The sequence below is a fragment of the Ambystoma mexicanum genome, chromosome 6q, assembly GCF_040938575.1.
Source record: "Ambystoma mexicanum isolate Mex_15411 chromosome 6q, UKY_AmexF1_1, whole genome shotgun sequence".
Lineage (NCBI taxonomy): Eukaryota > Metazoa > Chordata > Amphibia > Caudata > Ambystomatidae > Ambystoma > Ambystoma mexicanum.
In genome coordinates this window covers 62,140,068-62,166,404 of record NC_090937.1, presented here as the reverse complement: position 1 = coordinate 62,166,404, position 26,337 = coordinate 62,140,068, and the positions used below count along the sequence as shown (strand labels likewise).

At 48.7% G+C, this 26,337-nt stretch overlaps 1 protein-coding gene across 1 annotated transcript in view; it reads right to left on the bottom strand.

Moving 5' to 3' along the window:
* POLR1E (RNA polymerase I subunit E) overlaps nt 1-26,337 on the bottom strand; it is a 485,913-nt gene that overhangs the window by 220,686 nt on the left and 238,890 nt on the right. Inside the window, exon 7 of the mRNA XM_069630483.1 lies at nt 5,623-5,730. Coding sequence (XP_069486584.1) covers nt 5,623-5,730 — 108 coding nt within the window. The remainder of the gene's footprint in view (nt 1-5,622; nt 5,731-26,337) is intronic.

The following is a 26,337-nucleotide window of genomic DNA, read 5'->3' as shown; positions in this document are numbered from 1 at the left end:
AGTCTCGAAATCTATCAAATGATGGCAGAAGAACTTGAAAATGGCTCCAACCATATTATGAAACAGTGGGCTACGGATCAAAAACAAAAACTACTGACAATCGCGTACACAGAAGAGGAACTGAAGAAGAATCCAACTAGGATAAAAACGAAACTGGAATGTTGGGATTGGATCAATATGATCGAAAAAGCCGCAACGAACAAACTTCTAGCACACCTTCCCACGAATACCAATAAACTGAAAGAACCCATGGAGTATTGCAAAAAATACCCCGACAAACTATTGATGAGAACCCTCTTAAAAGCCCGCCTAAACGTCTTACCAACTCAAGAAATTCTAGCGATTAGAACTGGTTCAGAGGAAAAAACCTGTAGGCTATGTGCAAACTGCGAAGAAATTGAATCAATAAAACATCTATTGATGCGCTGCCCTGCCCTTCACCAAGCCAGGATCGCCTATTTTTCCCCTTTGACGGCCTCCTCATTTGTGGGGAATGAACATATCTGGTGGAATCGGCTAATCACAGGAGAAAAGACTCGATGGCACACGGCTGCTGCGAAACTTTTGAACCTGGCAATGGAAAGAACAAAAGTGGAGGTCGGAGGCTCAACGAACCTTTGAATAATCTAATTGGAAGGATCGTACCAAATGTGAGACACTAGGCAAAATGAAATTGTGAATATTGAAATGAAATTGTGAAGACTGAAATGCACTCTTGTAAAAATCTCTTTTTTTTGGGATTAAAGACAAGTAATAGAAAAAATTTTAAAAAATCCTTCCAATACCACAACCAACGATTTAACTATAGGTAACATTACCAATGATTTACTATTTATCTGTCACTTTTCCCCAAATCCACGGTGTCTTTAGACACTAAATTTCCTGAAATGTGTGTTTGGACTTTTATCTTTCTTGGAGTCTATGTCAGCTGAGACGCAAGCTGAAGCGACATAGCAGACTGTAGACAGATAGGAAAATGAACAGTGAACATTCAAAGCAGGCATAGCTGGGGCAGAGATCTGTAGGTCAGCAAGTCGATTTTGCAGGAGCAAGCTTATATGGAGGTCATGTAACATATGAGGTGAGCATAACTAGACATGGAGACATAATACTATGTGTGTTTTATTGGGAAGAACGTAACAAAGCTAGAGTTCTCACCAGGACATTTCCTGGGTTTAAGGCCAACAAAACATGAATGGGAAACTCAAGGGTAACCCAAGCCAGACACGTTCCTTCAGGTGCTATCTTCTGTATCTTCAGGATGAACATATGATAGGTTGAGAATGTGGAAGAAACCTTGTGCCACTTGACATCCTGTGCCTCTTAGAGTGCACTAATAGGAGCATGTAAGCTTAAAACAGGAGGTTACAGATTTTCCAAACTGTGAAGCATTACTGAGTCTCTTTGGATTTAGGGTTCTGCTGTATTGGGCTCCCTACTCTTCCAGTCTCCTCACATTCAAGCCCTCTTCCTGTGACTGCTCACCACACGTTTGTTCCCTGGGGCTCTTGACCAGCTCTGTTACTATCACTTGCTCTCTACCTCCTCGATACCTTTCCTCATTCCAACTCGGTGGATTGCTTGTGACTTTAGAAATCCAATCCACCTGCAGTACCTCTCTGCTTTTCTCACTTTGTGTGTTTCTCATCCTCTTCCCAATTGTTCTCTTCCTCCTCCCCCACATACTCTCCTCTGCCACCTCTTTAGCCATCTAATCACCCCCACCCCCCTCTCTCTTCACTTCTTCCTTCCTTCCTTCCTCTTCCTCTGCTCCCACAACCTGCTATCCTTACCTCTGCTTCCCTCTGCTCTGACTCGAACAAACCAAAACCAGATGTTAGAGTCACCCTTCTTTTAGCCTGCTCACTTCTCCCCTAGGGCTGGCCTGGGTGTAAGAGTCTGCAGAGGTGTGGCTTTATTAGGACCGATACATGATTGGTGTATGTCTAATGCTTTGCCAGGGTCCCTTTGCTATGGTTGGAGGGCAGAGCGAGTTACTTTGGCTGGAACATTGCTTTAAAATGTGCATGCACCATCTTGTAATCATCCTCTTACTATTCAGTCCATGCGCATCAAGCCGCAACGGCTCTGCGCTGAGAGTGCCCATTTCTCACCAAAAAAGCAGGTATTTACCTGGTGAGGGAACTGTTAGGAGTTTGTGAATATATGTGGCTGCTAGCAAGAACAAGAGTACCATCAGTAACCCCATACACGTGTTTCAGCCTTGTTGGGCATCAGTGAGGTGAAACTGTTGCCTCTCTAAGAACAGTGAGCAAGCTAAGTTAACAGGATGATCCAGACGTGGTCCCCTTGCTGGACTGCCCCTGGGCAGGACAAAGGCTGATATGCGGGGACATTTCTTCTCTGTGAAAGGGACAGTGATCTAAAGACTTGGTAGAGTCTCTCCCAGGGGTTATTCACCCAAGAACAGGTCATTGGGCTGTGTTCGTGCTGGTATAGAGATTCCCAGACCCCCCCCCTTTGTTTTCCAATCCTGATTATAGTACAAAATCCAATAAAGAATCACCAAATCCGAATTCTGAGAGCAGAAGATGAGCGGTCTGTGTCCGTAAAGTGTTGGCCGAGTAGACATAAACATTAGGCGAAGAGCAAGTCGTGAGCGGTCCGAGTCGAGGAGATGGTTCCAAACAAATCCAACAAGGGTGAGGCAAGATGCAGTGTCCAGAAGAAACGGGCCAAGTGTCAAAAAGACAAAATTCCAGTGAACAAGATCCAAACGCTACTGCCGATGCAAACATACGGGGTCAGAAGCGCTGAAGAGTTGTTAGGGGTGTGACTTTATTTTGGAGCACATGACACGTGGTGCACCACGTGGCCGTCTTGCCGTAACTACAGGAAACGAAGTCCTGTGCCACCGTCGCCATGGCAACCCCCAACGCGCACAAAAAGACAGACTTCGGGGGAAGCCCTGACGGTATGCGTAACGACTACAGGCCTGTGCATTTGTTTGCTTCAGTCGTATGCTCTTTACTAGCCTTCCCAAAGGAATAAGTGCTTTGGGTTTGTTACGGCTACGTAAGTCGAGGCGTGATGCCTGCTGCTGTTTCCTGACAGTTTACTCCCCCAAAGGCACACCCACAGCCCGGGAGGCATTAAACTGGGACAATAAAGCAGGAGCATGCAAATTTGACTCTGGCCCCCAAGTACGATCCTCAGGACCGTAGCCCTTTCAATCCACAAGATACAACCGAACCCTACGGGATACCTTAGAGTCAAGAATCGCATTAACTTCATACTCCTCCACACCCACCAAAACAGGAGGATGACAGACTGGTAATCTGGTCTGGTCTGTACAGGGTTTAAGTAGGGAAACATGAAATAACACCATACGAATTGAACCGCTACACTCACTCAGCACAAAAACATAAACAGTGACAGGTTTCCAAAAGTGAAACAGTGCTTGGTGATACTTCAGTACGACAACACAGACAAAAGGAGGAACAAGTTTGAAGCACTGCCAAGGGAAACTCCATAAAAAGCTGAATGGGTTGGGGCCACCATGGTGTTGGCGAGGTTCAGCACCCAACCAAGGGTGCCAAATTTAAGAGAAAGTCAACTTTCTAATGAACTCTGAGCCTACATAGAGGACTATCATTGTCCCACAAAACAAGAGACATGAGATGGGATCTGTGCCTTTGCGACTGGTAAAAGGAACATTGTCATAAGAAATCCTGATGAGCGTCAGGTATTTACTAATGGACACCGTGCATAACATAAGCTCAAGTCTCTACACTACTGTTGAAGAGGAAAAAATACAGAGGCACAACAATCTTAGCCCAAGGCATTTCGCTCTGGAATACACAAGCAATGCCCTGGAGGGCATGCAGTCTTTCCATAGAAATAATTTCCATCAAATCATTATGCATCGAAATTCATTAATTGAAATGCTTTTGCATCGAAAAGCATATTTATTGAATGATTTTTCATTGAATTTCCAACTCAAACTTACCTTTAAAATAGATGTATGGATGTTTGGGTTGGAAATTCAATGGGTCGAGGAAATGGTTACATTTTGAAAATTGGTGTTAGGGGGGACCCCCCAATAAACAAACACCACAAGTTAGAGGGAGCTGTCCAGTGCTGAAATACATCATAGATTTCAGCACTGACAGCTCCCTGTAACATTATAACGTTATGCATGTTTCATCGAATTTCCATGCAAAAAATGTAAAGTGTTTATATAACGAAACCCCATTCGATGAAAGGGTTTCGATGCATAAACACTTGGCACTTTATGTATGGCAATTCGATGACACATCTTTTAATGAAAAAGATTTAATGGAACAAACCCTCGCTGGAAAAACTTAGATCGAAAGACTAGTAACTGCCCTGAAGGCCCAGCATAGCAACCATGCATTCAGAATAATCCCCAGTTTAGGCACGGCTTTATTGCATAACCACCCATATTGTGACCCTTTGTGGATTGGACAACAACAATAGGTAGAGACTACAGATGACATCAAGACATGTTAATTTGCTACAAACAACTACAACAGAATAGTCCCAATCAACTTAGACATGCAGGACTTCAGTACAACTAGGTGGACCTATAGAACCTGACACTCGGGACAGTTTAAGCTGAAGGCAGGTTTGAGTTTTACAGTGCTCATGCCTAAGAGTTAAACGGAGGACAATAAAACTAACATTATGGACTGAAAATACAATAGTGCATGTAGCATGGAAAGATTACAAGGAGTGAGAAGAAAGAAGAAGGGATTTCAAAAGAAAGGAGAAAGCGCAGAAGCCGACTGAACAGGAAGAGAAGCATTACTGTGTTTAGAGGCAAGAAGCCATCAAGAGCAAAAACGGACTGCGCTTGGACCAGGCCAGGGGCACGTCACGGAAGGCATGAGGACGACAAAAGAGTTTCAGAGGGTGAACAGATAGTGATATGATATGAGCAGTGGGAGAGGGGCAGCTGTGTTTGCACTTAAAGAAAACTAAATTATAAGCCACAGGAAAAAGATGTGAAGGGTGGCGATTAAGGCAGAGGACAATGGGCTTTGGGAAGGGAGTTGAAAAAGAAGATGAACAAAAGTGGAAGAGAGGTTAGATTTTAAAGAAGATAGGCCGCGAGATCGAAGAGAAGATAACAGTCCAAATGAAAAAGTACAAAGGTAAGAATACGAATTGTAGTGGAGTGTCAGAATATAACTATCAAATGTTGAAAATTTCAAGCCTTTCAATTTGACTTTATTTTAACTTGCCCGAGTTGCACAAAAAACCTTTCACGACTCACTAGACACATGGCTCTAGTTCACATTTTTGTTTAAGTCTTCCCAATTCAAAATGCTGCAGATCAAGATATTTCCGGCAGGCCCATTCTGTTGATGGTAATTCAGTGTTGGGTGTTTACAAAGAGAATATTTTAGTACTGAAGGCCATTCGGAAGTCTATTTAGAAGCAGTGAATTTATGTCAAAGGGAAGGGAAGAAAACTATATATTCCACAGTAGTCTAAAATTTGGTTAATTCAACATGCAATTACTTCTTGCGTTCATTATGCATACATTGTACACAGCGAAGCAAAATGTGCTGAAGTTCTGTCCGTTATAGAATAAGCAAATATTTACAGGGTAGTTGTAGTTAGCAAAAAGGATACGGTCATCAAATTTGTAGACCTCTTCAGGCTTCTCTGCATCTGCATGGCAAGGGGGCAGGAAGAGGGAAGCATCCTGTAATTCGTTTTGTGCAGCATCCTTTACCAAAGCTGTTTGAAGGAGAGATCGATTGTTATTGCTAACATTAACACACACCAACACCAAAAATACAAACCCAAAAATAAACATCTAGAGAGGCTGTTGATGCTAATGAGGTTACTAAGGCAAAGTGATTAACCCAGAAAGGGAGGATGCAAAAGAATATGGATGTCTGCCCTCGCCCCCACTTCTAGATTTAAATGCAAGTATAAAACCAGACTCCCTAATATGAGAAACCAGAAGGCGTCTCACCCACCAGTCCCCGGGGATCGGTCATCCAGGTGGCCAGGACACGGCCATCGCTTTTGGATCCAGTTCCTGGGGGTGGACCACTGCCGGAGGATCATCTGGGTGAAGGGTCTTCGGGGAGTGGGACGCCAGATGGTGAGACGCGGTATCCCCTTCCCTATAACACCTTTCCCCCCATCCCATCAGATAGGAAACATAGGAACCCAACACCCCACCCCCTCTTTCCTACACAAACACTTTCACACGGAGAGCCCGCTCTGGGAGAAAACAGACTAACACCCGAGCAGTATACCTGTTGTGTCCCAATACAATGGTCAGGCGAGGTCAGGCAATTACTGGCCTTAACTCTCACACAACGTCCATTAAGCTTCCCCACATGGATAAAAGGCAGAGCACAAAAGCATCGTCTGAGCAAGGCAAAGCACAGAGAAGAAAGATGGCAAAACAGGAGGGGTTCACAAGGAAGGAAATTCCCTTGACCTTTCCAAGAAGAGACAATTACTTTCACGCGCCCTCGAGATTAGAAGGTGCAAGACCAGGAAACCAGGCTGAGGAATTCTGTATTGTGTGTCAGAGATATCAGGGGGCCTCCCACGTCACTAATCAAGGTGAGGAGAAGCAGCAGCCGCTGTGGAACTGTCCCTAGCTCCAAGAACAAAGCAGGGTCAGTGAAATCAACACAGCCAGTGAGTTGGGAAGACCCATACAAGACCGGTCTGTGTTGAAGCCAAGATTGCAAGAGGCAACCTTGTATGGCTAGGGCTGGAACGAACATTGTTAAAACTTGTGTGAGAAAAAACACAGGTAAAATTGAACTGCTGATGGGTTTTTAAACTTTGAAGAGACTTTGATACGATACCTTTGACAGAGTGGTCCGGCAATGCGTGGGTGCTCAATCGAAGGTCTCTGTAAGGTATCCAGCTACGAAGTGCCAGAAGTGAAAATTAAAGGGATATATAGGGGTATATTAAGCAGAGAATAGAAAATTGTGAATCGAAGTGGTCCTGCGACAGGTCAAGCAAAATCCTGCACACAGTCGAAAGTCTTCGATTTTGATATAGTAAAGAAAGTTTGAAAAATTATATACATTTGATCCAAGCCCAGCGGAGGGAGACTAATTGAAGGTTTTGTGTTAAAGTGGGTCTGAGCCCGGCGGAGAGGGACCTGGGGTGAACAGTGAATCACCAGAGAAGAATGTGCATATGAGAATCCGGAGGAGAAAGGAACTTTTAATGTTTGTCGCATCAGGCTCTCTGAGATAAGAGACTTTGAATGTCAAGAGACTTTGGCACAGAAGGTCCTGATACTAAGATTTTGAACTGCATCTGCGTACTAGAAAAGACAGAGTATGTGCTAAGCTAGAGTGTGCCACCTTGTCCCGTGCTGAAAATGTGGGGAAGGGAAGCTAACGGCTCAACTATCCTGACATATAATTTCTTGAACACTTTTGTTTCCCACACCATTTGTATTTAGAAGAACAAGTTACTTACCAACTGGTAACGTTCTTTCAACTGGATGTTCCTCCAACGTATTCCTCATCTTTGACATGTAATGTCCACAGCTCGGCTGCTTTGGACATTTTTCGGCAGAGGGCACCCTGCGTCTATGGCGTTGGATCGATGTCCCTCGAAGACCTCCGCCGAAGGTGACGTCATCGGATGATCTAAGTAGCACGCACAGTGCCCATAGCCTAAGTTCATGTTTTTTCCCACCTCTCATTGTGTAGGCCATGTGGGCCCAACTAGCGTAGACTGCCGCCAGCCTTGTTCGAACAAAAGCTGAAAAGAACGCGAAATTCTTCAGAGGGGTAGGCTGGGAGGGCGATGAGGAATATGTTGGAGGAACATCCAGTCGAAAGAACGTTACCAGTTGGTAAGTAACTTGTTCTTCAAATGGATTGTGTCCTCCAACGTATTCCTCATCTTTGAAACACTCCCAAGGCAGTAACCAAGGATGGAGGAGGGAGAAGAATTTGGATATACCCAATTAAATGGCAGAGTAAAGTACAGCCTTCTCAAAGGCCACATCCTGAACATGTGAAGTATCCAGGGAATAATGCTTAACAAACGTGTTTATGGAAGACCACGTTGCAGCATCAAAGATGTTCTTAACAGGAACACCGCTCTTTAGGGCTGTCAATGTAGCAACGCCCCTAGTGGAATGAGCCCTCAATCCCTCAGGTGGGTTTTTGCCAGCAAGTCTATAGCACTCAGAAATAGTGAGGTTGATCCACAGAGACCAGGTCTGTTTAGAAACAGCCTGTCCCAATCTGTGACCAGTGTACCCCACAAAGAGCTAGTTGTCCACTCAGACTTTTGACAATCTGGAAAAATAGAAGCTCAACGCTCTCCTCGGGTCCAACCTATGTAGCCGTTCCTCTTCCTTACTAGGATGTGGAGGAGGATAGAAGACGGGTAGCACAAACTTCTGACTTAAGTGAAAGTCAGAGACTACGTTAGGAAGGAAGGAAGGACGAACTCTCAATACAACTCAGTCTTTGTGGAACATAGTAAAGGGTGGCTTGGAAGAAAGTGCCTGTAACTCACACACTCTTCTAGCAGATGTTATCGTAACCAAGAAAACAGTCTTAAAGGTTAACAACCTCAATGGACAGGAGTGCAAAGGTTCAAACGGAGCACCCATCAAAAGCTTTAAGACCCGGTTAAGGTCCCAGACCGGCACCTGAAAAGGCGACGGCGGTAACACATTCGTAAGTCCTTTTAGAAACTGAGTGATCAGGGGGCGCTGTTGAGCAGCCTGCAAGATGGCCGCTTGATGCTCGAGCTCCACGCCTAGCCGCCTTCTATCCGGCTACATCTGCGGTTCCCTGCCTGTTCCTGGTACCCTGCCTCGCACAAACGACGGCTGCTGTGGGGGGCTGTCTCCACACCAACTCCTGAAGGAAATCGGTCTACGGGTGCCCGTAATCCACCCGCGCAGTACGTCTCACGGGCCCGAGTTGGCGCTTGCCGCCGCCCCCACTGCTGCCGGATCGTGCCTGCATCTCTGGCGCGGCTCCTCCACTCCACTGGGCCGGAGTTCCAACTATCCCCGCCTGCCCGCCCCTCCGGGAGGAACATTACTGCGCCGGCCGCCGGGCCGCGGCTGGGGGCGAGGGCTGAGCGGGCCCGCTGGTGATCGTTGCCCGCCCGGCGGCGGACTCCGGGTGCCCGCAAGCCGCCCGCGTACAGCGCGAGCGGTGACGCGGCCCTGGGCCATCGTACGCCTCCCGGGTCTCTCGGGCCGAGTTGGCGCTGGCCGCCGCCCTCATTGCTGCCGGATCGTGCCTGCAGATTGGGCGCGACTCCTCCACGCCGCTGGGCCGGAGTTCCAGCCATCTCCGCCTGCCCGCCCCTCCGGGATCATCACTGCGCCGGCCGCGGCTGTGGGCGTGGGCTGAGCGGGCCTGCTGGTGATCCTTGCCCGCCCGGCTGCGGACCCTGGAGGCGACCCACGGATCTGCGACTTCTCCCTCCGCTCTCGGGGGGTTGCTGGAAATCCAACGCGCCGCGGCGGCCCTGCCTGGACCTGATCGGCTGCGCGGCATACTACGAGGTGAGATCCGGGGGTGGCTGTGTTTTGCGTCTTCCCTGCTGAGGCCTGGATGTATGGATCGCGGCCCTCCCCGCTGGGCCTGGGGACCTCTCTCCGCTACTGAGCCTACGCTGCACCTCACCTCCTCCGGGGCGGGCGACCTGCTCCACACCTAACGGACTCCCACTTCTCTGGTCCTGCTTGATCCTCGCCACATTAACCGGGCCCGCCACTGGCGGCGGACCTCACCACACCGGGCCGTTCCCTCTGGCTCTAGGGCATCTCCTCTGCGCACCTCGCCTCCTCAGCGCCCCAACCTCTTGTGGACTGCGCGCTGCTCGCCTTGGTGGAGTCCGCCACTGGGTCTGTGCTGGGAGGGCAACCGGTACCTCTGCTGAGCCCTGCATTGGCTTACTATTTTCATCTCCCACGCATATGGTCTTCTTCCTCCCCGACTCAGGGGCTTCACCGACCTAGGCCTACTTGGCCGCCTCCTACGTGCCCGTAGCAGCACGTGCCGCTGTATCTGGCTACACTTCGCTCGGCATCTCCCTCTCATTCTCTACCACCGACCATGTCGAATCGCTCCAAGAGCGGCGCTAGAGGGGGTGCCATGGACAAATTTACTAAAGCGGTCCCTCGATCCGAGGGGGGCCACACATCAACTACGCCGGAGGATCCTGATATCGAGCAGAGCCCCGCGGCTCCATCCCCTGATCTTACGGCCATAATGGAATCGATGGCAAAAAATTTCGCCTCCTTTCATGAGAAGCTTGACGACATTAATGCTAATGTGGCTTCGCTCAAAACACGTGTCGATCAGGCTGGCTCCAGAATTACAGAGGCCGAGAATCGGATTTCGACCAACGAAGACGTTATACACACACTACAGGACACTGTGGCTGCCTTGTCGCGCGACATGAAGAACGTAAGGGCCAAATGTGATGACTTGGAATCCCGCTCCCGTAGGAACAACCTACGCATCATTGGGGTTCCTGAAACCGCCCTGAAGGGTCGAATGGAGGAGGCGGTCGAGCGCCTGCTTAAGGACTTGCTTGGCGACCCGGACTTCTCCCCTTATTTCACTGTTGAGCGAGCTCACCGGGCCTTGTCCCCGCGCCCCAAGCCTGGTGATATCCCCAGGCCCATTATAGCCAGGATCCTCAATTACAGGGACAGAGACCACATTCTCCGCCTGGCTCGCGAGAAGGGTGAGCTGCGCTTGGAGTCTAACACTATTCGAATTTTCCCGGACTTCTCAGTGGCTGTGCAGCAGGAAAGGCGTCAGTTCCTTGGCGTCAAGAAGATGCTTCGGGAGCGAAATGTCCCATTTGCCATTTTATTTCCTGCCAGACTCAAAATCACCCACAGGGGCAAACTTTTTTTCTTTACCATCCCTGAAGAGGCGGCGAAGTTTATTGAAATGGAGATACCGCTCCAGGGCCTTTCGGATGAGAATTGAAGGAATGTTGGGGAGAGGGTTTATTCGCTACATTTGCTGTCTTTTAATTACGATACCTCATTGTGATGGTCCATGCTCCCGTTATTGCCCGGGTTGGGATGCCCGAGCCCTACTCCTCCTCGGGTCTGGGTTGCCACTTTGCACAAGGCCAACAGTGCAATGTTTTGCTGCCCAACTGTCATGTTTTCCTCCCTAAACGGCACCACTGCGAGACCCCCACTTCATTAAGACCGTTCCAGTTTCCCACTCAGGGGACACATGGGGTAGATGCTATTCGTTTGTTGACACTGGTCTGAGGGCTGCGGAGCCGCAGGGGCTTATGCGCGGTCCCCGCATTTCCGCTTGCGGGCGGGGACTTGCGCTGGGAGCCCGCCGATATTGTTTGTTTGGTAACAGAGCCGCTGGCTCTAAGCGTGCTAGTGCGTGGCAACGGCGCACCCCACTGCGATTGCACTGTTTTTCTCTGTTATGTTGGTATGGGTTGGCCCCTGTTGGGCCCCTGGGTGGTTCTGGCCAGGTTGGGGTTGGCCTATTTTCGGGCAGCTAAGGGTGGGCGATGGGTACACTGCTGATCCATGGTTAGCGGTGCGGGCGGGGGGTGGGAAGGGGGTTGTTTTCTCAAAAGGCACACGAGGTTTCACTGGGCGCATGCTGAAGGGGCGCAAGCGCGCATGCTGTCTTAACTACGGAGGCCCACACGGCCACTTGGGCTGGGATGTTCACTGAGGATGGATATTGCGGTTGAATATGGCTACAATTGAAATGCCTACTGTCATAATGTCCTGGAACGTTAGAGGTTTGAGCAACCATACCAAGGCGCGCAAGATCATGGCGTATGCCAACAGACATAACTCCAAGATCCTGCTACTGCAGGAGACACACTCCAATGGTCTGATACCAAGGGCACTTGCCCCATCCTGGGGTCCCGCCAGATTTTTCACTTCCTACTCCACGCAGTCCAGGGGGGTTCTCACGCTTATCCATAAATCAATTAAGTTTGGACTTCATAAAAGTTACATCGACCCCGAGGGTCGCTACGTTATATTACACTGCACATTGGTCAATAGGGAATACCTGCTCATTAACACCTACTGCCCCAATGTGGACTCACCGGAATTCTTTGACGCAATAGCCACCATACTTCTGGGTTATGTGGGAGTACACATTATATGGGGAGGAGACCTAAACCTTATATTGGACACGGTCTTGGACAGAACATCCACGACTCCTAGGGCGGTCTCCCGCGCGGCGCGCAGGCTACAGTGCCACATGAAATCCCTCAACATTAGTGACGCCTGGAGGACTCTCCACCCGCAGAAACGCGAATACACTTATTATTCGTCTGTGCACGACAGCTCGTCCAGGATAGATCTGTTTCTTGTTTCCGGGGGGGTAATGGGCGGGGTGGAGGGCACGGGCATTTTGGCCCGCACGCTCTCGGACCACGCCCCGATCACACTGTCCCTGAAGTTGGGCACTCCTGCTCCAACGGTCAGCACTTGGCGTTTTAAGTCGGAGGCCCTAAAGGACATCGTGTTTAAGGCCGAAATATTAGCGGATATCGAGTCGTTCTTTGAACTTAACTCTCTCCAGGTCACGACCGCAGCGGTTAGGTGGGAGGCCTTCAAGGTATACATAAGGGGCATGTCCATCTCTCGGGAGGCCGGGGTGCTGAAGGCCATCAGAACTGCCCTGGGGCAATCTGAGGCCAAATTGAAACAACTTGAGCAACGCGCCACTACCGACTCTGACCCCGCCATTCTTGCCCAGATTTCTAATGAACTTCAAGTATATAATACACTGGCCACCTCCGAAGTCCGCTATTTCAGTCGCCCACAGGCCGCCAGGAGATATGGGGAGGGCGATAGACCTACGAAAACGCTTGCGACCCTGGTTAGGGGGGAATCGGGCCGTACACAGATATCCTCCATCAAAGATCGGAATGGGGACGCACAATGGGCGGACCCGAAAATACTAGAGACATTCACTGAGTTTTACAGCTCCCTCTACTCCCAGCCCGCAGAACACACCGAGCAGCATATGCGCGAACTTCTCGGGCAAATCCCCACTACGGAGATTTCCCAACAGACTAGGGACCAGTTAGACTCCCCGATTACATTAGACGAGATAGTGTCGTCCATCTCCGACTTGCCCAAAGGCAAGGCGCCTGGCCCTGACGGCCTCACCGCCGACTTTCATCTGGAACACATTGCTGTCCTGGCCCCTCGGCTGTTCGAGGTATGGAACGAGGCGCTACAAACCTCCATCCTTCCCCCCCTCCATGCGGGAAGCGGTAATCATGGTGCTGCTCAAACCGGGCAAGCCGGTAGACGAATGTGGGTCTTACAGACCCCTCTCTCTCATGAAACTCGACACAAAGATCTTCGCTAAAATTATTGCCAACCGTTTCCTGCCAATAATGACGCACCTTGTGCACGAGGACCAGGCGGGCTTCGTCCCGGGCAGGTCCACTTCCCACAATATCAGGAGACTGTTTAATGTCATGTCTCGCATAGACCAAGACGCCCAGGCTGTAGCGGTTACGCTAGACGCCCAGAAGGCCTTTGACATGGTCTCTTGGAAATATATGTGGCTGGTCCTCGAGACAATGGGTGTTGGCCCCAACATGATAGGATACATCAGACTCTTGTACACATCCCCCGTGGCGCGGGTTCGTGTTAATTCTCTTACATCTGAGATCTTCACGCTTTTCAGAGGCACCCGGCAGGGATGCCCCTTCTCGCAGATTCTCTTCGCACTGGCGATTGAACCGATGGCGGACTATGTGCGTTCGAGACATTCTCGCAAAGGTATAAGATTAATAGAGGAGCCTGAAATCATATCCCTATATGCAGATGACGTCCTACTCTACATCAGGGATCCCGCTACTCACCTCAACCCCATACTGAGAGACATCACTCGCATTGGTACACACTCCGGCTTTACGATCAATTACTCCAAGTCGGAGATCTTCCCGCTTACGAGAGTTACCACACACCCCGCCTCTGAATATCCCCTGCGCTGGGCCCCTAACGGTATTAGATACCTGGGAGTACATGTATCCCTCACTAAACCCACCCTACTTACCGATAATTACTCCGCTGTGGCGCGGACCGTTGAGACCAAAATTTCACGATGGCGCACTCTCCCGTTGTCCTTTGCTGGTCGACTGTCCCTGATCAAAATGATCCTCCTCCCCAAGCTCCTGTACACCTTTAGCAATGTGCCCCTTTGGCCTGGGAAGGCATACTTCACTAAGCTTCACACGCTCTGCGCACAGTTCCTCTGGCACTCTGGTGCGGTACGCAAAAAGTGGACTGACATGGCACTCTCGTACAGGCGGGGGGGTATGGCTGCCCCTGACCTGGCTACATATTGGTTCGCGGCCCAAGCCCAGTATGCCACCCACTGGTACCCTGGCGCCCCGGGACGCCCTCACGTCAAGCTGGAACGGCTGGCATCCTCGGGTATTAATCTGATGACCCTAGTGCTGCACCGACATTACGCACCGGACTCCCCCATTGACCCCTTAGCCGCGACATTATTCGCGTGGTCACACATACTAAGCCCATCGCCTGGGACTTCTCCGTATTACAAGTGGCTGCCTGTGTGGGCTTTCCCGGGCCTGGAACCCACGCACGATGTGGCCTTGACCCGCCACTGGGAGGCTTTGGGATATAGGGCACTGACTGACTTCTACCCAGAGGGCAAATTTATAGATCCCCAGACGTGGAGGCCGGGTCACACCAGATCCCCCTTAGAGACCCTTCAATACTTCAGGCTTCGCGCTTCGTTCCGCACTATGTGGCCCTCCTTCCCGAACGAACCCCCAGACGACCCTGCTTTAGCGTACATTGCCAATTCGGGCGGGGCACGGGGGGTTGTCTCATCACTGTATCACATCCTGCAGGATGCCTCCCCTGCCCCGATCCTTGGGGCGCGCAACAAATGGGCTGATGAGTTGGGTCTAGAGATACCGGATGGGTTATGGGATGGCATGTGCCTCCACACCAAAAGAGTCTCATTCAACTTTCGCTTCCGGGCCATGCAGTATAAACTCCTCAACAGGCTATACTACACACCTCACAGGACTTCTGGGTTTGCTCGCTCCGAGGTGCGCCTCTGCCCGCGCTGCAGGGCCACAGAGGCTGATCACCTTCATATGTTCTGGTCCTGCCACAAGCTGTCCGATTTCTGGGGAGGGGTCATGAACACACTTAGTGCAGTAACCGAAACCACTGTTGATCCCGACCCTCTAGCAGTCCTATTTGGGGTTTGGGGCACCGAGGAAACTAAACGCCAAAAAAAGTTTCTAGACATAAGTTGCATGGTTGCCAAGAAATGTATACTTCAGACCTGGCGGTGTTCCTCTCCCCCGACCCCTCAGAGATGGTTGGGCATGCTCACATGGGCACAGAACTGCGAGGAGGACTATCTGGCTACGCTGCCTGCTCGTTCTCGCCCTAAAAACATTTGGAGTGAATTCACCTCATATCTCAATAACCTGTCTGACGCCGCTTCGGAGTCCTGCCCATCCCCGGCACCCACCCATGCATTGTGATTTTACCCAGCCTCCTCTTTTGTTTGTAAAATATTGCAGTCATTGTTGTAAAGATGTTAATGTGGCCCGCTGACAGTGCTACGAGCCACTCGATTCATATGCTTGTTGTCCTGATGTTTGTACCCTGTGAACCTCTGCCAACAAAAATAAAAGTTTAAAAAAAAAAAAAAAAGAAACTGAGTGATCAGTGGAATCTTAAAATAAGAGCACTCTTCGGATGAGAGTCTAAATATGGACAGCGCTGTTAGGTAACCTTTAATGGTCCCCACCTGAAGACCCCTGTGTGCTAAAGAAAGCAAGGAGGAGACAACCTACAGAATTGAACACTGAAAAGGATCAACATTCTTCCCTCTGCACCAGTCGCAAAACTTACGGCAATGCTACAGGGACTTTGTTGCTGGACGCCTGGCCGGAAGCAACACCTCTATTACGTAATCTGCAAGATCCCAATCCTTATATCTCAACCTTTCAGAAACCATGCATGAAGGCTGAGATTCTTGACCTCTGGATGTAGAACCTGACCTTCCTCTCACGAGAGAAGATCGACTCATCGGAGGACAGATGGACAGGTCTAGAAGGTCCAGGTACCATGCTCTCCTGGCCCACTCCGGAGCAACGAGGATCATGTGGGACCCGAACCTCTGCAACCTCCTTAGAACTTGAGAAATGACTGGGATCAGAGAAAACTCGTACAGAAGCGGGAATGACCAATCCACGACAAATGCGTCTCCTAAAGCTCCTCTTGGAGGAAATTACCTTGAGCAGTACCTCTCGCACTTCCGGGTTGGCACTGGTCGCGAACAGATCCACTTGAGGGGTTCCCCAAAGGGTGAAGATCTCTTGAAGGACTTCCTGAGCTAACTCCCACTCGTGGGAGACCACGCTCTGCCTGCTCAGAAGGTCCGCTGCTGTGTTCTCCTCTCTGGCAAGATGCACTGCCACTAGGGAGATTCCCTCTTGAATTGCCCAGAACCAGAGCTGCATCGCCTCTCTGCACAGTGGCATCGACCCTACACCACCTCTTTTGTTGAGGTAATGCATGGTCACTGTGTTGTATGTCATTAACAGGATATTCTTCCCCCGTACAGACGTCAGGAAAGCCTTCAGTGCTAGCCTGATTGCTCTCAGCTCCAAAAGACTGATATGTAATTTGGACTCCGATGGAGACCAACATCCCCCGATGGTCAGATTGTTGGCGTGAGCCCCCCACCTTGTGAGGGAAGCGTCCATTACTATAGTTACCTCTGGCCATGGTTGCCAAAAAGGTTCTCCTTTCCTGAGATTTCCCTCGCAGGCCCACCACAGAAGATCCTGTGAGACCAGGAACGGAATCCGACTGAGATCCGGCATCTTGCCTGAGAACTGAGACCATTGCATCCTGAGAGCCCATTGAAGGGATCTCATTCTCAGTCGGGCCTCTGGCACCAGAAAAATGCAGGATGCCATGAGGCTGAGCACCATTAAGAATTTGAAAGCCGGAAGACTCTGGGCATGTTGAAACTTGGTGACCATCTGGAGAATGTGTTGAGCCATCACCTTGGGTGGCGAGGACTTCCCCCCCCTAAGGCCGTATCCAACACAGCCCCGATGTACTGGAAGGTTTCATATGTCACTTCTTGAAATTGAGGGAGAAGCCCAGTTTGTGAAGAGAGTGGCAGGTGACACTGAGATGATCAAAGGCCTCGTCGGGAGAATGCGCCCTGATCAGCCAATCATCCAGGTAGGGGTAGACATGAATCCCCTCCGGAGTTGCGCTGCCACCACCACGAGCTTGATAAAGACCCTTGTGCAGAGGTTAACCCGAATGGCAGGACCCGAAACTGATAGTGCAAGCCGCCAACTGCAAACCTCAGGTATTTCCTGTGCTTGAGATGGATCAGCACATGAAAATAAGCATCCTGTAGGTCCAATGACACCAACCAATCCAGAAGCTGGAGGGCCTGAAGGATCTGAGAAAGAGTGACCATCTTGAACATGTCCTTCCTGAGGAACTTGTTCAAGCACCGTAAGTCCAAGATGGGTCTCAGTCCTCCGTCCTTCTTGGGAATCAAAAAATATGGGGAATACCAACCCTTGTTCCTCTCCGCCACAAGGACTGGTTCTATAGCGCCTTTCTCCAGCAGGGTCAATATTTCCTGCACAAGGAGCGGATCCGGAACTTTCAAAGAGTGCTTCCTTGGTGAATTGTTGTGAGGCTGTCATAGAAAAGGTAGGCAGTAGCCGTGGACAATTGGTTCCAGAGTCCACGCATCTGAAGTAATGGCTCGTCACTCTTCTAGATGATGAGACAGCCTGTCCCGTACCAGTGAACAGTGACTCAAGGCCTCAGAGCGGTTTTGAAGCGGCGGCTGCAGCGCCTGATGGCAAAGAGGCTGCTGCTTGAGCGGCTTTGGCACCCCTACCTCGTCCACCACGAGGAAACTTACGTTGGCCCCTTTGACTGGCCATTCCTCTCGCCCTTCCAAATGAGGAGTAGAAACAAAACGATCCACCCCTCCATTCCTGTCCGCTAGGACGAAAAGGCTGAGGTTGCCAAACAGCAGCACCCAATGACTTGGCAGCTGCCTAGAGGTCTACAACTTCTCAAGGCTCTCGTCAGCCTTGCTACCAAACAGATGAGACCCGTCAAAGGGCATGTTGAGAAGACGAGCCTGCACATCTGGTACAAAACCAGACTTCCGCAACCACGCAAACCTGCAAACACTGTGCTCGTAGCCATGCACCTGCTTACACTATCCGCAGTATCCAACCCAGAGTGAAGGGATTCACACATGGCATCCTTGCAATCCTGAATAGCCAGAAAACTATCCCTTTCTTCCCCTTTGAAAATATGCTCAGCCGCTAAAGAAATGCAATTCCATAGAGTGTGCGAAAATTTTGCTAAGGCACAAGTAGAGTTGGCCGATTTTAACGCAATACTCCCAGCAGAAAACACCTTGCGTGCCCATCCAGCCATACGCTTATCATCCCCATCAGGTGGGATTGTAGGGTAAGCCGCCTGCTTTGAGGTAGCCGTAGCTGCCTGGACCACCAAACTCTCTGTAGTGGGGTGAGTGGACAAGTAGCCAGGGTCGCTACTGAATGGGCGGAATTTCTTCGTCAGAGACTTGTTCACCGCCAGAGTAGCTTCCGGGGTGCTCCAATTTGCAGCCACCCTTTTCTGCAGAGCCATATGAAACGGCAACACAGGGTCAGTAGACTGACCCTGAACCAAGATATCCATAAGGTCATCTTGCTCAAAAAGGCACAGGAGGCCTGGACCAGCCCAGATACTCCATGTCCCTAGACATGAGCCTGCGATATGAAGAGTCGGCATGCTCCCCTGGGTCCGGCTTGCCGAACTCCAGTTCAGGGGAAGTGTCAATGCCACTGGCATTGTACAAGATTTGACAGATCCTCCATCCGACTCTCCTCAGAAATGAGGCATTAGGGGTCATTAGGGGTCCCATATTGGAGACCAAAGGGACCACATCCTCATCAGATTGCTGCTCCTCCTCATAAATGTTAGTGAGGGACTTAAAAAAAAATCCTTCCTCCGGAAAGCAGTGAACCTCTTATCAGAAACAGGTCTTAAAGACTTATCAGTGGCCTTCCTCAGAGGGCCCACAAGCACAGGAATATTCACTGGCAAAATTGGCCCAGATCGCACTGATGGCATCCACGGCGTTGACAACGGCGTCAAGGGCACGACTGAGGTTGAAGACGACAAGTGTACCAGACTGGCATGGCCCTGATGCCTTCAAGGGCTTCGATGGTGTCGACTGCTTTGCTGGTTTTGCCAGAGACGAAGACCTTGACTTGGCACGTCTCGGGTGATCTTTCGATGCCTTGTCCGAATGTGGCCGCAAAAGGCTCCCGGTGTTTATGACGCCATCTACCCAGGCTTGAAGGCGCAAGAGTATCCGGCCGAGAACGTTCTTTGCTGGCTTCGTCAAATCATCATCGCCATCCGGAAAACATCCCACTCCGCAGGGGTCGATAACTTGGACGGGCATACCATCCTTCTTGGGGAGGCGTCCGACGAAGAGGACGAGTAAGGCGACCGATGCTGCCGTTTCCTGGGATGCCTCGACAAGGACAAGTAGAGGGAACCACTCCTAGATCGTGACCGCTTGGACCTCTTCTGCCAAGGAGAGTCACCCCTTGACTCGTCAGTCGATAGTCAGCAGGCCAGGATTTACAGGGCTTTGATACCTTTCCTACCTTTTGTTTCCCCTCACGTTCCTGCAAGGGCTTGGCAGTCATCGACTGACACTTCGAGCAGTCATGCGTATCGTGGCTCTCGCCGAGACACCACTGCCAAATGCGATGCAGATCCGTGATCGACATGTTGGAGCTGCAGTCCCGACACTTCTTAAACCCAGACTTCTGGGTTGTCGGGGTAGAAGATGAAGACAATCGGGATTCACAGTAAGCACAAGGCGCACTGAGTTTAACGAAGCAAACACGTTTGCGGAAAAAACGGAACTGAGGCTACGGGTGCCGTGCATGCTGCTTATAACATCCGATGACGTCACTTTCGACGGAGGCCTTCGAGGGACATCGACCCGACGCCATTGACGCAGGGAGCCCTGTGCCGAAAAATTTCTGAAGCAGCCGAGCTGTGGACATTGGCTTCACTGTCAGCTGTGGACATCTGACTTCACTGTTTGATACCATGCCTTCCTTACACTAGCCAGAGCCAAAAATAAAACACACTGGGGAGCCGATTACAACAATTTTACTGGAGGTAAAGAAGGTTTGCAGTACAGTAACCACCTTGTTTGTGGGCAATCAATAGAGTGGCATCCCCATCTACTTCGCCAGATATATGCCGACATGTAAAGAACCAGCAGAAGCTGACTTATGTTTGTATACAAGTGACTATTACTCAGGCGTCCCCTTTCACAACTTTAAAGTGGTGCTTATATAGTTGGTCTATGAAATGCATAACAGCCAGAATTAAAACAGTTATTCAACATGCCAGTTCCATTACCACAATTAGCATGTGCAAATTAAACATTTACATACCATTTCCTAATGCAAGCCCAGCCAATCACAAAATGTATAAAAACAATCTCAAAATGACACAGTAAATAGTTGTAATCATATATGAAAAAGAAATATTTGTTTACAGCTGGCTTACACTAATCCTTTTTCTGCTCACTTCTCCATATGCAAAGCCCAAACAATTCCAAAGCATAAGTGTCCATAGTACACGCACCATTGCAATCCTAGGTCTGGGCGTTTCTATGCCAAATCAGTTGGCATGAAAAATCCACTGCATTCATATTCTGCCCTCGACTCCCTGGCATATCTTTCCCTGATCATCTTCCCAGCATTACTCAAACTTCTGTATCGATCTTAGAATCAGGCCCTTACCAGTTTCCCAGGCTGCTTATCAAATTCATATGCTTACTCAGAGTCCAGAATCCATAGAGAGATTTATTGAAGCCCTGTGTGTGATGCCTTGCATTTAACATTAGATAAGATATACATTATTTCGTAACAGAAGACAGACAGAAAAAAATCAAGGACGAGCTGAAATATCACCAAAAGGTAAAAACTGTTTTGAAAAAACTCAGGAAATTTTGATTTAAAACCTAAAGTAGAAAAGGAGATAACTGACATATATTGCTCACAGGCTGAAGTTTAAAAATAGGCGAGCTAAAACATTACATCACCTGGCAATTGCTTTACCCCTGTAGCAAGTTAACGAATACAGCTGCTCACAGCTTCAAAGCAAGCACTGCAATTAACAGTATAAACATGTTCTTCCCATACTACAAAAAAAGAAAAATCAGGAACACTGCAATTGGTTAGAAATGTGCTTAAAATCAAACTGTGGGTTTCCAATATGGCGGGCGTGAGGGGGAAGACGTGCTTGAGTGTTGCTCAGTCTCCCCTCCCGGGCTGCGCCAATAAAGAAACTCAATATAGCGGACTCGGAGCTCCACAAGCAGACAACCCTGCCGTGGACGGGGTGGAGTAGTAGAGGGAGAGGCAGACGGACCGAACCACCCAGAGGAAACAACAAAGTGTGCGAGCTGGGACAAGCACAGAGAGCCCGACTGAGAGACCCAACAAGCCACAGAACAGGGCAAAAGGGAGACGTCCTTTGAGGTGGACTCCACCCGCTAGGCGGCTGGGACAGGGCCGTATGCAAACTGGAAAAGAAAAAAGAAGCAGCTGAACGAAAGAATGCTGTGGAAGCTGAAAGGAGGGGCGCGCTCCTCGGGGGAACCCGGATCGCACAGGGTGAACCAAAGACATGACCGGTAGGCAGACACTGGGCAGGGGACAGGGACCCGGGAGCGCAGCCCACAGAGAACTCCTCGGGGCAAGGGGAAAACTACAGTGTTACCCACCAGCAATATCGCCTGCAGGCAGCGTGGCATGGAAGTACGCCCGCCTGCCTCAGAACACAGCCACAGCCCCGAGGATACCAGGAGATGGAAGCTTCAACACTATCGGAATCCCGCGGCGTTCATCCCCCGCTCACTCTCATCCATAGAGCGGGACCGGTGGCTAAGGAATACACCCCCGACCCACAATGCGGAGCAGACCATTGGGGCAGAAAAACACCAACGCACATCACAGTAAGGTGTCCCCCACCGTGCACGGAACAACCTCCCTGAACGCATTAATGCTACAGACCAGTAACAGGGGTCTAAACGTCAGCACCATACTATGGGGGTAAGCCCCAGGGACAAACGATAAACGGAACTTGCCAGACATCCTAGACCTTAGCAGTTAGAGGGAATATACTGGTTCGCTGGCGGCGGCCCGGCTGCAACGGATAGGATCGCCCCTCAGCCTACACATAAAACAAAACACACAGGCGAGCCCAGGGTCAAAAAAAAGAAACAACGTCCCCATGGAGACACAAGGAAGAAGAAAGAGAAAAAAAGGGGGGCACCTGCCACATGATCGGAGGTCACCCAGAAGGGCCATACTTCAGCCCATCAACAACCACCGATCCCTTGGGGCAGCCACGTCAGCTGAGATACGAAGGGTGGACAGAACACCACGAGGCAGAGACCCAAGTGCGGGAATAAATGTAGCATCTCTTACTACTTTAGACTGGAATAATTATCCATATTCTGACTAATCTGCTAACTTCTGTCAGCAAAGTGACCATCACATGGCCACTCTTGCAGAAGGCATCAGCGTTTTCTTTTCCTAGACATCGGGTGTGTACATTCGTTAACAAGATGACTATTTTAGCTGACTACAAATTGAAATGGCAATCTTTATAACAATATACGTTAGATATATTTCCTTTAGTTGCTATTGTTATTTATTTATTGTGGTTTGGTTAAAATTAAAACCCTTCACAACATTACCCAAACATTTCATCAATCATTTAATCAAAATACACAATTTTCAAAATTCCATAAAAAAGGATCTAGTTAAAAATTGGTAAAACTGTTGGTTTTCTCAGGGCCCATTACAATTTCGCTATTAAAATATTATGAAATTCAGATGCAAAGGTAACCATTGTAATGATTAAAGACATTTGAGAACCAGCCATCATCCTGCCGTAGTGCCGTAGGCAGCTCTGGTAGAAATTAAAGACTGATAATGTAAGTTTTTAAATCTTTCCGTCCTAATATTTGTTAACACACTGCAACACATTGCGAGATATTTGAGCATCTCCATATGTTCTGTGGCTCTACAGAGATGGCAAAAGCAAGATTCTTTTTTTTTAATTATGTCTAGGACTTTGTTTCTTTTTTAAAAACTTTAATTTATACATTTTCATACAAAGTCCATTAACAGGTATAAGGTACAATTTTCTCTTTAAAAAAAAAGAAGTCCTTTTGCCTACATTTGTCAAGTTCTTTCCTAAACTATATCAAAATTCTAATAAAGTATTGAACAAGCATCCCATAATGAAACAACCATAATTTACAAAACAACGAAAACAAGACACACACACACAAACATCCACAACTCTCACAACACAATCCCACCCCTAACCACCTAATCATAGTATTTAATTTATATATTGTTCGCATTTGTAAAGCGCCTGAGCCGACAGGCATCAAGACGCTGTTGCGGAACTAGTTAAACACAGTGAAGAAACTTGGAGGAAGTACATTTCAAACATAGTTAAAGTAGATACTTTCTCTGCCAAACAAGCAAAGTTCATGTCTTAGTGTGATCAGTGTTTTAGGCAAAACACAACGTTTTTAGTGCTTTTCTGAAGGACCAGTATGGTTCCTCTGCTCTTGGAGAGGGTGGAAGGTAGTTCCAGTGATTCGCAGCTACTGTAGGGACGCTAGCGCCGCCTCCTCTGGCTCTTATGAATGTCGGTAGAGCAAAGCAATGAGTGTGGACTAACCTTACCGATGGGATGGCGTTGGTTCTACGAATTTTAGCGCACGGGTCGCCAGTGCCGTATTAGAAAGACATTTGCGAGTGATAGTGAGTGTTTTGAAAACATTCCTTTCTCGGATACAGAGCCAGTGAACCTCCCTTCTTGTTGCTGAGATGGGCTCTCTTTTCAAGATGTTGAGTGCTGAGCATAGAGCGTTGTTTTGGATTACCTGCATTTTACTAATGTCATGTTAAGCGGTGTCTGCAAAGAGGACATTGCAGTAATCGAGCTTTGCGCCGATGACCGCTCGGGCGATGGTGGGGCAACTTGTCGGTGTGAGGAATTGTCGGTCCTCATTAATACGTTTGGAAGTGTAAGCAGTTGAAGAGGTGATAGCATTCACATGTTTGGTGAGGAAGAGGGTGCCATCCAGGTGAATGCAGAGTGTTTTCCTGATGCCGAAACCGGGATCTCTATCCCATCAATCATGAAGGATGTGAATTGGGGATTAAGTTAAGCTTCTTTAGCATTGCTGAGGATCTCACTAGCAAGATCTCCGTCTTGCCGTTCAGCCATAGATGGTTCATGTCCATCCAGGCATGGAACATCAAGTAGATTTTATTGATAGTGCAGGTGTCATCATCATAGGTGTCTGACAAGGGGAGAGGGGCGTTTGGGTGTCATCGGCATAGTTGGTATAGGCTATGCCAATGGCGTTCAAAAGGAGTTTTGTGAATATATTATAGAGGGTGGGGCAAACACATGATCCTTGCGGGACAGCAATAGGAATGGGGACAAGTGGGTCACTAGATGTTTCAAAGAAGACTCATGGATCTTCCTTTGAGAAATGAGGCAACCCAGGTCATAGCTTCTTGAGAGAAGTTGGCGGCAGCCGTAAGGTGATGACATTTTTCTGGTCCACCAAGTCAAAGGCAGCTGATAAATCAAGGAGAAGGAGAAGGGCCGGCTTTCCTGTGTGAACTAGACTTTGGTGCGTCCTGCCGGTTTGGCCTTACGGGGAGCTGGTGGGGCTACCGTGTTCACTGCCCTAGTCAAGGTATTTGGGTCTGCAGAGTCAAGGTGCTCAAGTAAGGAGTGGTGTGAGATGAAGAGAGATGGTGTCTTTGGTCATCTTCCGGGTGCTGTGTGACCAGGTGAGAGGCAGGGCCGTTTGAACACACAAGTGCAGTTTCGTAGGTGGGACCCTAGTATAGTGCACCCTAGTACAACATAAAACCAAATCCTAGCCATATAGATTATTGAAAGGTGCCCACAGCTCCTTAATCAACGTCATTAACTTGTTATAGATGGCCAGGGTCTGTAACTCAATCCTCTACATCTGGTTTCTTTTGAGTTGTCAAAACGTTTAATATTTGCTTTGTCGCAACTACTATAGCTCTATTCCACTGCTCATATTTCCTAATAATCTCACATTTCCCTCTACATGACAATAAACCAACTTTCTGCCTCCGTTTATCCCAACATTCCAGATGCAAAGGTTTCATAGGTATCATACTTATGAAAGTAGATGCCATATGTTTTGGGTGTGTGAAAAAGTCTGCACAATGCAGATTTAGTTCCCAGTGTAGTGCCGAACATATTTAGCCTCTGTGATAGCAGATAACTCTTTTGAACGCTCTGTCCTCCCCAAATGAAACTTTGGCGAAGTTATGCAAAACTCACAATTGTTACATCCCTCAAAACATCACACACCCGCATTCTACTCCACCATTGCAAAGTTTTGTTCCCGATCTGAAACGCTGAATTGTGCCATAGCGATTCATCATCCCACAACCATACATTTTGATTGGGTTCAATCAGCAAGATAGCCAATGCTTCCTGTGTGGCATTATTGGAGGTCATTTGTTTTTCTCCCTCTGTTGTAAGAAGGTGAAAGAGGGAAAACCTTTGTCTTGTCCGAATTAATTTTATATCCTGATAATTTTCTGACCTCCTCAAACATGGCCTTTAATAACACACGACCATACCCTGGATTAGACTGGATTATCTTCATGTCATCTGCATAAAACAACACCTTTATATCCTAACCACCTACACAAGCCCTACAAAACCTTTGTTACTGCCTAATGTAAGCCGTTAGTGGTTCCAAGGTAATTTTCTAACCAAGATAGGTGATCACAGACTTCCCTCCCTGTTCCTCCTTGTTAAACAGAACTAGTCAGATTTCACACCATTTGCCCAGATATCTGCTGTCACTTCCAAATGCAAGCAAGACACAGCCTTAAAAAAGGACCAAATCCAATCTTCAGCAGTGTACACTCCAAAAATGCCCTTATAAAATTCAGCCGACACTCTAACCCTGGCAACTTCCCCACATTAAGTTGATCAATAGCTGCCACATTCTCAAGTGATTTCTATATAGAGATTCATTGAAGGACCTAAAGCACTCACAGATCACTGCATTTTTCACAACTGGGCTCCCATTCGGGTTCTTTATACGCTTATGTAGGATCTTTCTGTAATAACTCTAAGCTTATTTGGCTAACAAC